Source organism: Oryzias latipes, chromosome 23, assembly GCF_053564925.1.
Source record: "Oryzias latipes strain Hd-rR chromosome 23, Olatipes_Hd-rR_3.1".
NCBI lineage: Eukaryota > Metazoa > Chordata > Actinopteri > Beloniformes > Adrianichthyidae > Oryzias > Oryzias latipes.
In genome coordinates, this window is record NC_136259.1 from 2479542 (window position 1) to 2492975 (window position 13434).

At 40.6% G+C, this 13434-nt stretch overlaps 1 protein-coding gene across 1 annotated transcript in view; it reads left to right on the forward strand.

The window, feature by feature from the left end:
- Positions 1 to 13434, forward strand: part of syn3 (synapsin III) — a 150769-nt gene that overhangs the window by 124089 nt on the left and 13246 nt on the right. Inside the window, exons 9-10 of the mRNA XM_004082870.5 lie at positions 4752 to 4826; positions 4904 to 5006. Coding sequence (XP_004082918.4) covers positions 4752 to 4826; positions 4904 to 5006 — 178 coding nt within the window. The remainder of the gene's footprint in view (positions 1 to 4751; positions 4827 to 4903; positions 5007 to 13434) is intronic.

The window sequence follows — 13434 nt, forward strand, 5'->3', positions numbered from 1 at the left end:
CATAGGTTAATTGACAACTCTAAATTGTCCATAGGTGTGAATGGGTGTGTGATTGTGGACACTCTACCCTGCGACAGACTGGCGACCTGTCCAGAGTGTCCCCTGCCTTCGCCCACAAGTGGCTGGGATAGGCTCCAGCAGCCCCGTGACCCCAAAAGGGAAAAACGGAATAGAAAATCAATGAATGAATGAACTAGCATATAGTTTGTACAGTTAGAATTCGGATTCGGCCAAATAGTTTTTTGATTTTGATTTGATTTGAAATGGTTTATTTCAAGCAATCAAACAAGAATAATACACAAAAACAATGCAGTCATCAGTTAAACATTCATACAATGACGAATCAAACTTAAAATAATTAGACATATTAATAAATATTGCTTGAAAGGGAGTGGAAGGAAGCGAATTTATATAGTCCCATCCCTGTTTAGTTTAGTTGACATGTTCTTTACACTATCTGAATAATTGTTTGAATGTTGCACTAATTTACTAGATTCCTCCTTTGTTTCATGAAGCTCAACACGGTTGCAGGAGTGAAACCTGTGGATCTTCCATCTATTATTGTTATTGATTCCATTACATGTTTTGCTTTTCAAGAGGAAATGTCTGTCCTTGTTCCGTATTTTATTATAAATGTCTCCCAAAAATGCAACTTATATAGGATTTTTTCTTCTTTATTAAGCATTTTTTTGGGTATCTGCAGTCTAGAGTCTAAAATGACTTATAGTGCAGAACATGTGCTAATCAGTTTGTAAGCCCGTTTACACTCAACATGGAGCATAAATCACACGCCTGAGCATCTAATCTGGGCCTGGGTGTAGAACGCAGCATTCACACGGCTCCCAAGAACCAGACCTTGTGAGCAAAAATGCCCTGTGATCATACATGTGTTCTGTTGTGTTCATACATGTGTCCTGTTGTGATCATACATGTGTTCTGTTGTGATCATACATGTGTCCTGTTGTGATCATACATGTGTTCTGTTGTGATCATACATGTGTCCTGTTGTGATCAAACATGTGTCCTGTTGTGATCAAACATGTGTTCTGTTGTGATCATACATGTATTCTGTTGTGATCATACATATGTCCTGTTGTGATCATACATATGTTCTGTTGTGATCATACATGTGTCGTGTTGTGATCATACATGTGTCCTGTTGTGATCAAACATGTGTCCTGTTGTGATCAAACATGTGTCCTGTTGTGATCATACATGTGTTCTGTTGTTATCATACATGTATTCTCTTGTGATCATACATATGTCCTGTTGTGATCATACATATGTTCTGTTGTGATCATACATGTGTCGTGTTGTGATCATACATGTGTTCTGTTGTTATCATACATGTGTTCTGTTGTGATCAAACATATGTCGTGTTGTGATCATACATGTGTTCTGTTGTTATCATACATGCATTCTGTTGTGATCTTACATATGTCCTGTTGTGATCATACATGTGTTCTGTTGTGTTCATACATGTGTTCTGTTTGGATCATACATGTGTTCTGTTGTGATCATACATGTGTCGTGTTGTGATCATACATGTGTTCTGTTGTTATACATGTATTCTGTTGTGATCAAACATATGTCGTGTTGTGATCATACATGTGTTCTGTTGTTATCATACATGTATTCTGTTGTGATCAAACATATGTCCTGTTGTGATCAAACATATGTCCTGTTGTGATCATACATATGTTCTGTTGTGATCATACATGTGTCGTGTTGTGATCATACATGTGTTCTGTTGTTATCATACATGTATTCTGTTGTGATCAAACATATGTCCTGTTGTGATCAAACATGTGTCGTGTTGTGATCAAACATGTGTTCTGTTGTGATCATACATGTGTCCTGTTGTGATCATACATGTGTTCTGTTGTGATCATACATGTGTCCTGTTGTGATCAAACATGTGTCCTGTTGTGATCAAACATGTGTTCTGTTGTGATCATACATGTATTCTGTTGTGATCATACATATGTCCTGTTGTGATCATACATATGTTCTGTTGTGATCATACATGTGTCGTGTTGTAATCATACATGTGTCCTGTTGTGATCAAACATGTGTCCTGTTGTGATCAAACATGTGTCCTGTTGTGATCATACATGTGTTCTGTTGTTATCATACATGTATTCTGTTGTGATCATACATATGTCCTGTTGTGATCATACATATGTTCTGTTGTGATCATACATGTGTCGTGTTGTGATCATACATGTGTTCTGTTGTTATCATACATGTGTTCTGTTGTGATCAAACATATGTCGTGTTGTGATCATACATGTGTTCTGTTGTTATCATACATGCATTCTGTTGTGATCTTACATATGTCCTGTTGTGATCATACATATGTTCTGTTGTGATCATACATGTGTCGTGTTGTGATCATACATGTGTTCTGTTGTTATCATACATGTGTTCTGTTGTGATCAAACATATGTCGTGTTGTGATCATACATGTGTTCTGTTGTTATCATACATGTATTCTGTTGTGATCATACATATGTCCTGTTGTGATCATACATATGTTCTGTTGTGATCATACATGTGTCGTGTTGTGATCATACATGTGTTCTGTTGTTATCATACATGTGTTCTGTTGTGATCAAACATATGTCGTGTTGTGATCATACATGTGTTCTGTTGTTATCATACATGTGTTCTGTTGTGATCATACATGTGTTCTGTTGTGATCATACATGTGTCGTGTTGTGATCATACATGTGTTCTGTTGTTATACATGTATTCTGTTGTGATCAAACATATGTCGTGTTGTGATCATACATGTGTTCTGTTGTTATCATACATGTATTCTGTTGTGATCAAACATATGTCCTGTTGTGATCAAACATATGTCCTGTTGTGATCATACATATGTTCTGTTGTGATCATACATGTGTCGTGTTGTGATCATACATGTGTTCTGTTGTTATCATACATGTATTCTGTTGTGATCAAACATATGTCCTGTTGTGATCAAACATGTGTCGTGTTGTGATCAAACATGTGTTCTGTTGTGATCATACATGTGTCCTGTTGTGATCATACATGTGTTCTGTTGTGATCATACATGTGTCCTGTTGTGATCAAACATGTGTCCTGTTGTGATCAAACATGTGTTCTGTTGTGATCATACATGTATTCTGTTGTGATCATACATATGTCCTGTTGTGATCATACATATGTTCTGTTGTGATCATACATGTGTCGTGTTGTGATCATACATGTGTCCTGTTGTGATCAAACATGTGTCCTGTTGTGATCAAACATGTGTCCTGTTGTGATCATACATGTGTTCTGTTGTTATCATACATGTATTCTGTTGTGATCATACATATGTCCTGTTGTGATCATACATATGTTCTGTTGTGATCATACATGTGTCGTGTTGTGATCATACATGTGTTCTGTTGTTATCATACATGTGTTCTGTTGTGATCAAACACATGTCGTGTTGTGATCATACATGTGTTCTGTTGTTATCATACATGCATTCTGTTGTGATCTTACATATGTCCTGTTGTGATCATACATATGTTCTGTTGTGATCATACATGTGTCGTGTTGTGATCATACATGTGTTCTGTTGTTATCATACATGTGTTCTGTTGTGATCAAACATATGTCGTGTTGTGATCATACATGTGTTCTGTTGTTATCATACATGTATTCTGTTGTGATCATACATATGTCCTGTTGTGATCATACATATGTTCTGTTGTGATCATACATGTGTCGTGTTGTGATCATACATGTGTTCTGTTGTTATCATACATGTATTCTGTTGTGATCATACATATGTCCTGTTGTGATCATACATATGTTCTGTTGTGATCATACATGTGTCGTGTTGTGATCATACATGTGTTCTGTTGTTATCATACATGTGTTCTGTTGTGATCAAACATATGTCGTGTTGTGATCATACATGTGTTCTGTTGTTATCATACATGTGTTCTGTTGTGATCATACATGTGTTCTGTTGTGATCATACATGTGTCGTGTTGTGATCATACATGTGTTCTGTTGTTATACATGTATTCTGTTGTGATCAAACATATGTCGTGTTGTGATCATACATGTGTTCTGTTGTTATCATACATGTATTCTGTTGTGATCAAACATATGTCCTGTTGTGATCAAACATATGTCCTGTTGTGATCATACATATGTTCTGTTGTGATCATACATGTGTCGTGTTGTGATCATACATGTGTTCTTTTGTTATCATACATGTATTCTGTTGTGATCAAACATGTGTCGTGTTGTGATCAAACATGTGTTCTGTTGTGAGCAGATTTTCATTTAGGCTGTTGTTTGTCTCAAACAGGAGTTATTTCTCTGCTTGATTGTTGAACCGCTCCACTGCTTTTGGCTGAATGGACTGTTGTTCACGTTTTATAACAGATTCTTTTAAAGTCTGTTTTTGTTTTTGCCATTTAGAGACGATTGTTCTAAAAGACGCTTTGAAGCGTTTAGCAGCCAAACGCACCAGTTAACAGCCTGTAAACATTTGTATCTCAGCAGAAATCACAAGACTGTAAAGACTTGGTTTGATCTTATCGTGCTTCTTGCCCCAAGGGTCTCACCATGAAAGCGTGGTTGTAATTGGCATAACACAAATACATAGTAGGTGTGGACGGTAGTCACCGTCACTGATGAACTCTGGATAGTTTCTCCATTAAGGTTTGCCTCTAAAGTAAACAATTAGAGCTAAAGATGACGTTTTTTTCTATTTATAGGAGAACGTCCATTTCTGGCAACTGGAAGGCCAACACGGGGTCTGCTATGTTGGAGCAGATCGCCATGACAGACAGGTAGGGGAGTCTTCCTCAGTGTTAACGTAGATTTAAGTGCATCTGAAAGTGTGACGGACAGCCTTTTTCTCTTCTAGATACCGCATGTGGGTGGACTCCTGCGCCGAGATGTTTGGCGGCCTTGATATCTGCGCCGTGAAGGCCGTCCATGGAAAAGATGGAAACGACTACATCATTGAGGTCAGATCATCTGTTACAAAAAATAAAAACATCAGATAGAAAGTCCAATCCGGTCCCCTGTGTCACGATGGCCTTCTGTGTGCGCGGTGTGTGTGTGTGTGTGTGTGTGGATGTGTGTGGATGGAGTCATGAGTGCCACTCAAATGAGAGCAAAAGTCACAGATTGTGAATTCCTGAATTTTAAACAAAATGTTGTTGTATAAAACAATAAAAGCACTTTAGGTCACATTCCAGACCAATCAACAGGAACCATTGACTGTTTATGAGAACTGGCCTGAGTGACCCCCACCCCCCACATTCCAAACAGGAAGTAACAGCTGGTCCCAAGTTTTCACTAAAAGTGTGTGGTCTCACATCAAACATTTGAAACGTTTGATTGACAGATTTTGTGTAGCCAGATTTATAGTGGTAGGGGTGTGGCCTTCCAACAAGCTCTCTCTGGATTGACCAGAGTGATTACTATGGTAACAACGCCTCAAACCGACTCAGACCAATCACTGCTTACTTACCATTTCTGCCTTCAACATGACAAAAAATGGGGTCTGCTTGGACTTCCTGTGGTTGGAACCGGAAGTAAACGGTTTTTTTGGAGTGACTTAGTCCAGTCTCGTCTGTGAGTTGCTGGTTCGTCGGTAGGGGTGGGCAGGTGGATCGGAGTATCAATAGTATCAATAGTATCAATACCAAGGGGAAGTACTATTACTAGCGTAGTGAGATTGATACTTTGGTCACAGTTTTTCTTCAATACAATCAGCAAAGTGGTTGAATTTACTCACATAGTTCCTGCCAGCGCGGTGTCTGTCTGCATTGTTGAACGATTGGGTAAAAAAACACCTAACCCAACCCCCACTCGCTGTTACTCATCACCCTGCTTCATCTGAGCAACGGCAGGATTTTTGTTTTATTCAAACCACCAAATGGTTCCCAGGTGTGTCTGCAGTTCATCGCCCCCCCAGTGGTCATATGCAGAGAACACATTTCACACCTGGGTGCGTGAAAAATAATGGGACTTTAACTTTATTACAGTGTTGCGTTTGTTTGTTTGTTTATTTATTGTTTTTATTAGTGACTTTGTTATTCTATTGCTGCCTTCATTTTAAAGATATACGTTTCTGGTGCTGTGGGGTTTTTTTTGGTTACAGTCTAGTATATTTTTAAAATTTAGCACTAGTTACTGTTTCCTTATTATTATTCTAGTGTGTTATTATTAATATACATGTTCTATATTTGATGCATGTCCAGTTCAGATTGTTGTGATTAGTTAACAACATTTTTTTTGCCAAACGTCTGTGTGTTGTGTTTTACTATATACTTAATTAGCAAAAATTGTGTATTTTCAAATTTATTCTATAATCAAACAGTTTTTTAAAAAGTATCAGTATTGACATTTATGATATAAGCCCTCTAATTTGTCGGTATTACATCGATGCCCAAATTCCCAGTATCGCCAACCCCTATTTGTCGGTACATTTGAAACGCTGATCTGATAGCTGAGGACGCAAACATAAAGATTTAAAGAAAGCGAGATTCAAGAGAACACGTCTAAGACAGTAAAGTGAAATAACACGATAGTAACCAGGTTTGTGAAGGCTGCAAATACAAAAATAATTTTGCGACCCAAAAAATAAAGGATCTTGAAAACACAGATGGGATTGTGCAAAAAACGTTTTATATACAACTAAGAAAGTTATGTATTTGTAATTGTACATGTTGAGTTGTGGACGTCTTTCTTTTCAAACTGTATCTTTTGTTTTCATTTTAGTGGCACAAATATGACGTCATATCAATGCCATTGACTGTATTAGAGAACTGGACTAAGTGTCGTCATCCATAAATAAAGGCCAATGTCCAGCTCCAACCAAAGGAAGTCAATTCAGTTGTCATGTTGGAGCCAGACTTCGTCAGTAAGCTGCGATTGGTCAGAGTCGGTTAGAGTTAATGTTTCTATGGCAATCACTCTCTCCAATCAGGAAAGAGCTTTTTGGAAGGCCACACCCACACCACTTAAAAGCGGGCTACACAAAATCTGTCAATCAAAGGTTTTGAATGTTCTAGGTGGGGCCAGGAGGAACTACATACTTTTTTTTGTGGCATCTGATTGGTTAAGGCAACAAACCACATTTTCATGTCTCTCTGTCGGCCATTTTGAATAAAAAACTTTGCTTTTTTTTAAATGCAACAAGTCATATTGAATGGTGAGTTGAAAGCAGTGTGACTCTGACTAAATATGGGTGGAGGGGGTCCTTTTCTGTAAGCTATGCTATAGAGACAGGGGTGTCAAACTCATTTTAACCGAGGGCCACATCAGCATAGTAGTTGTCCTCAAAGGGCCAGATATAACTTATACATGTAACTAAGGCTACGTTCACACTGCAGGGCTTAATGCTCAATTCGGATTTTTTGAAAAAATCGGATTTGTTTGCTAGACCGTTCACATTTCCAAGTAAATCCGAACTTTTGTGATCTCCAGTGTGACCGTGACACAACCCAAACGAGACCCGCATGCGCAGAAGCCAGAAGAATACTCAACGGTGAACGACGTCACTTGTTTGCGGAGCAAACGTTAACAATGGATGTCAACAACAGTGTTGTCAAAAGCGGGGCTCTTTTTGTAATATTACATTTATTTTCACGAAGGAGCAGCACAATTACAATCTTGTCATTTTAAGAAGGCAACGGAGTCGGGATCGTCTGTACCCACTGCTGTGGAAAGGAAATGTGTATGTGTTGGGGCCGCGCGCCCGCGTGTGTGCAAGCGCGTGCCGCGATAGAGAATAGGGGGGGGGCAGTGTGGGCGCGCATTCATGTTGTGTGTTACGGAGGACGGTAATAAAAGGTTTCCCCCAGATTAAATGCTATGGACTCTTTATTAACCCGTTCTGGAGAATCTAAGGATCAGGACAGGGAGGAGGAGGAGGAGGATCGCCTCGGGTCCCCCGCGCTTCTGAGCACGGTCGGAAGGGGAGAATCGCGGTAAAGGTTCAACACCACGCTCTGCCATTAACTGGAAATTTTTTCAAAAACCGCCCAGCTGCGATAAGAGCCCTGGAGTTTGGCCTGAAAAGAGCGATCACCCCAAATATTAATTCAATCAGTGACCTCCCTTCCCTTCCACTGACTGATCTCAGCAGCATCGTCCACCATGGTTGATGTTTATGTTCTCGTTCCCGCCTACTTCAACGCAAAATGATGACGTTTGTTGCGTGTCGATGACGTACGGTTCGGAATCAAGTCGCCTGGCCGGTCAGACGGCGGTCGCAATTGAAAAGAACGGCTACAATTCGGAATCAGGACGGCAAACCCACGGGGCCTGGGTCGCAATTGAAAAGATCGGATCTGTGTCATTCAGACTGTCATGAAAAGATCGGAATTGGGCCGCTTAGGGGCAAAAAATTCGGAATTGGGTCGTTTCAGCCTGCAGTTTGAACGTAGCCTGAATGTAATGAAAAATAAATGTAACTGCTCTTTAATGTTAAATAACTCATTGTTTATTTATTATAACTTTTTAAAGTGACAATTACAGTTGCATAGAAACAAATGCTTTCTTCTTACTCTAGCATAAATCCTTTTACATTTGATTCTGTCAGGTTAGGTAATATGGACAGTGTTTAAGTCCTGATGTTTAGTTGCCCAATCCAATATTTCAAGTCCAATTCCCCCTAGATATGAATAAATACACTCCAATTTTTATTTTAAGAAATTAAAAACTTCTATGCTAACCGCAGCCCCCCCCCCCCCCCCCCCCCCCCAAAAGAAACCACAAAATCCCCCGGCGGCCGCATCAGAAATAAATATAATTACAATATAGTATTCTTTATTAAGAAATAACAGTAACAACTAACTACTACCTATCTAACTAATGAACTAATATGTAGGTGTTGTAGATTGACTGTGACTGTGTGAGCGCGCTGCGTCGTGTGTAGGACTGGGAGGAGGGAGCGCGCACACGTGTGTTGGGGGTGCATGTTGATACTTCTGCAGCAGACCGTTCTCTAGCTGCACGCGAGTTTCACCTGTGCTCTCTGGTACAGACATCTTCTGAGAATATTATATATTGTCCAGTAATAAACAGACTGCAGACACTTTGTCACCTTTCTGGCAGCCATGAAGCCTGACACCCATGAAGAACGCGGGGCAGGAGGCTCCGCCTTTATTTATACAGACACGTAACGTTGCGCTGCACAAAATAGTTCCCAAACAAAACATGTAGTGATATTCATGGAAATCTAACAGTACGCGTTCATGTTTGGTGTTACAGAGTGACTGAGAACAGTAATAAACCCCCCCAACACAAAATCCTCCGGCGGGCGGCCGTGTCGCACACTTACGAACGCATGCAGCTTGTAACGGAAATGAATACAAATGGAAATTAATAATTAGAACGCAGTAAATTTGTTGTATTTCCTCACGAGACGGAAACTTCTGTTGTAGAATGAGGATGTGTGTTTGTGAAAGCGCGCGCCCGTGTGTGTACAGGGAGCCGTGTGCCACGAGGAGCAGAGGCATTGTCTCTTCTCGGCGCACGCTCTCACATAGACAGGCGCGGTGGGAGAGAAGGAGAGAACAGTCTGAAAGGACGAAGGAAAGTCTGAACACAGGACTAGCAGAAAGAGTAAACTATCAGCAAAGACGAACGTGTTTAATGTGTTTGTTATAGTTCCAATCACGCACCATATGCAGAATTTTTAACAACAAAAAAAACTAAAAAAAAAAAAAAAAAAGTGCGGTGATGAGGTCATCATCACAGCGCTACTCGCGGGCCACATAAAATGACATGGGGGCCACATTTGGCCCGCGGGCCTTGAGTTTGACATATGTGCTGTAGAGGGTTAACTATAGTTATCAGAACAAGAACGCTTCTACTGATAACAGAAAGACTGAGGAACAGCTGTTTATTTCTCTATAGAAGTCTATGGGATTTTGGCTTCTTGGAGCCACTTCCTGTTTGGAACACCATGGGGGGAGGGGTCACTCAGTCCAGTTCTCTTAGAAAGCCAGTGGTCCAGCGGGGATAACCGTCTCCCTGAAAGCCTTGGAGGAATGATTAGGGCCTAGACCAAACACAGACAGCTCTCTGAAACCAGCCTCGTGGTGTTTTTGTCCGTCTGTTTACTGGAATCCACTGATTCCATTTCAACTGGGATTTCTCCACAACTGTTGTTGCCGTGGTGTGACTCAACTCGTCGTAAGTGGTTGAGTTTTGGGGTTTTACCCCCCAACCGGATGAGTCAGACAGCAACACTGAACAGAGAGCTGAGACGTATTCACACCATGCTACTATCACCTGAGTACTACAGCTGATGGAACTACAGTTTTTACTCACCAATACTCTGTCAAACTCAAGTGGAATTTGTAAGGGTTTCATTGATTTGGTACAGAAAGTTAAAAACTGCATCAGTTCAAGTCACAGCACGTCTGTTCACCTTTATTTGATGTTTTTGGTCAGTTGTGCTAAATAATGGTCATAATGAATAAATGTCATTTATTTAACCATTTAGGAAGAAAGTTCTTTTAAAAACACCTCCAGCTACAAAAGAAAGTGACTATTTCCACGTAATTAGGGCGGGGTTAGGGTTAAAATTAGAGGGCGAGGGAAATATCTATTCTGCCATATATCACGATATCTTGTTCTGCGATGCTCGTATTGATTCCAAATGCTGTCAGGAAGATATTTATTTCATTATTCCTGAGCGTCCTTCAGCGTCTGACTCTTGTTTTCCACTTCAACCTCCAACCACTAGTTGGCAGCAGAGAACACTGAGCCTCTTAGAGCAGCTCTACACCACAAAACAACAAGATCTCAGAGAAGCAGCTGGTTCTGTTGTTCTGAGACATGAACTTCTTGGTTTTTACTGGGATGGTACCGAACAGAAACTCTGTTCCATGTTGCTGTCAGTACCATAAAAACCCGGATTGTGGTTCTTTGTAGCTCCGATCAGAACCAGTGAAGCTCTGCAGCTGCACAGCGGCTGATGCACGGAGACAAAATGCTGTCGGCAAAGCGGGTCAAAGTTCTGCAGAACCTCCCAGCAATAGATTCTAGTTCTGATGGATCAGAGTGATGTGTCCAATGCTCTGAAGAAAGGCCATCGTCATGGCGATGAGCGGTGAAATCCGTCTTTACTTCCACGTGTGAGAAAGTGGAGCTGCAGCTGCAGAGCAGACGGTCATGGAAACAAATTAAAGCCTCATTAAAGCTCTTCATCCTGGCATGCTGCCTCATCATCATCACTTGTGTTTTATCAGAACTTATGTTTTCCTTTTAATTTTGAAGCACTGTTCAGATTCCTGAACCGTTAAAAAGTTCTGGAGAAGCTACATTCATGTTGAAAATGAACACAACTTTATTTCCTCAATCATACGTTTAGAACCTTATTGGTTTTTTATTCATATACTGAAACATAATTTATTGTAGAAATCAGGCAATGCTGACTGTGTCCTTTCTGAACAAATATTTCTTAAGTTACCAAAATAAAAGCACTTTCTTGGGTAAAAGCAACTAATACAAGATAACAGTTGCAGTGCTTAACATTATCATCATTAAATAAAATCAATTTTACAATTGTACTACAATGAAAGATGCATTATTATTCAGTTAGAGTTTTTTTCTAAGTCATACTCTTAAAAATAATGAAAAATGGTTCCGGTTCAGTCTTGAGGTGTGTCACGATTGACTCTCGCCAACACACACCCTTAGTTAAAATATGTGTGGGCACTGCAGCAATGTGCATTTTGACACATGTATGACGAATGGCCAACATAAATTTTCATAGGTTTTTGCTATTGGTTGAATGTAAATACATGCAAATAACATCTGTCTTCCAAAAGGAAATCAAATAAAAAAACATGAGACCGTGACACAGATCCAGACTTATAAAAATCATTTCAGAATAAACAAAGAAAATAACAGAATCAACGGCCAGCTTTCAGTTCAGATTATTGGAGAAAATTTTATTTAAAAAAAACTGTTACATAAATTATGCGTCAATAAAGAAAAGCCACAGAATGGTTGTGGAGCCTCCAAAGCAGATGGAGATGAAGTTCTGACACGTGTCATATCCCGGGTTTTCCATGTTCCTGGAAATCAGAGGAAGCAGAACCGTCTGCATCGCCTCATCTAGTGATTGAATGAATGACCTCACTGGGGTGGGGAGATGTGTGTGTGTTGGGGGGGGGGCTGCTTTTTTTTATCCCCCAAAAGCGGAAATGATCTCAGGAAGCATCTTGAGACTCGCGGTGATGCGTCGTCTCAAAGTCAGTCTGTTTGGACAAGAGTGACACAGAGGAGATGGGTCTCACTTCCTCCCCCGTCCCCCCCCACTCTCTCTGCACTTGAAATAACTGATAATAAGCCGGCTTTGTCCCCCCAGACAGCTGTGTGGCGTGACGCTTGACCTTTTGGATCTAAACCGGCCCGACGGCAGCAAAGGGTCACACAGGAAGATGGAGGAGACGCTCTTGGTGTCAAATTCTACATGAAGGGCCTGTAACGTCATAGATATAGAGCAGGGGGGCCACACTTTTTGGCATGTGAGCTACTTTTGAGACGACAATGTCTTAAAGCTCTACATATATATATATATATGTATCTTCTTCTTCTTCCTCATTCGTCTTTTCCCATCAGGGGTCGCCACAGCGAACAGGTCGCATGGTAGACTTGGCAATGTTTTACGCCGGATGCCCTTCCTGACGCAACCCTCTCAAAGCAACCGGGCTTGGGACCGGCATAGAAGTAGAGAAGGGAACAGGGAGCAGCCCGGATTTGAACCCTGGTTTCACGGACGGAGGGCACCGCAAACCAGCACGAGCTAAACCGGCTCCCATATATATATATATGTATGTATATATATATATATATATATATACATGTTGTATTTTGAGACTAAAATACTGCTTAATAAACATAGTATTATGAATTGTCAGTACACAACATTGTTTATGTACTGATAATTCAAAAACTACACAGTAAGAGTACATACATCTCTGTGAGTAGATATTTTTGTATTAACAGATGAGGCGTTTTATTGCAAAAACAGAAAGCAGTGACTTTGGTATTTCAGGCTCTGCTGTAAACCGTTCAACGGGTGCAGAGTGGCATTTCTAAAGCGCTGCTGGCTCCGTGGGAAGAGCGTGCTACAGGAAAACACTGCTGCCTCAGTGGGCTCAGAACCATCGGACGGGAACTGTAGAGGCACGCGGGCCGATCCGGGTCTCCATAAACACTCCAGTGGGCCGGCGTGGTCTTCTGCCGGGGACTTGACGTGCCGCGGGACAAGTAGCGACTTTCTGATGACAGACAGAATTTGCACTCAGTGAATTTAAACACGTATGTGCAGCGACGTATGTATCAGATGGATTGGCCATTCTGCATGTCAATCAAGACCCGTACTTCTTAGTGAGGATTTTGATTTGCTGACAAATTTTTTAG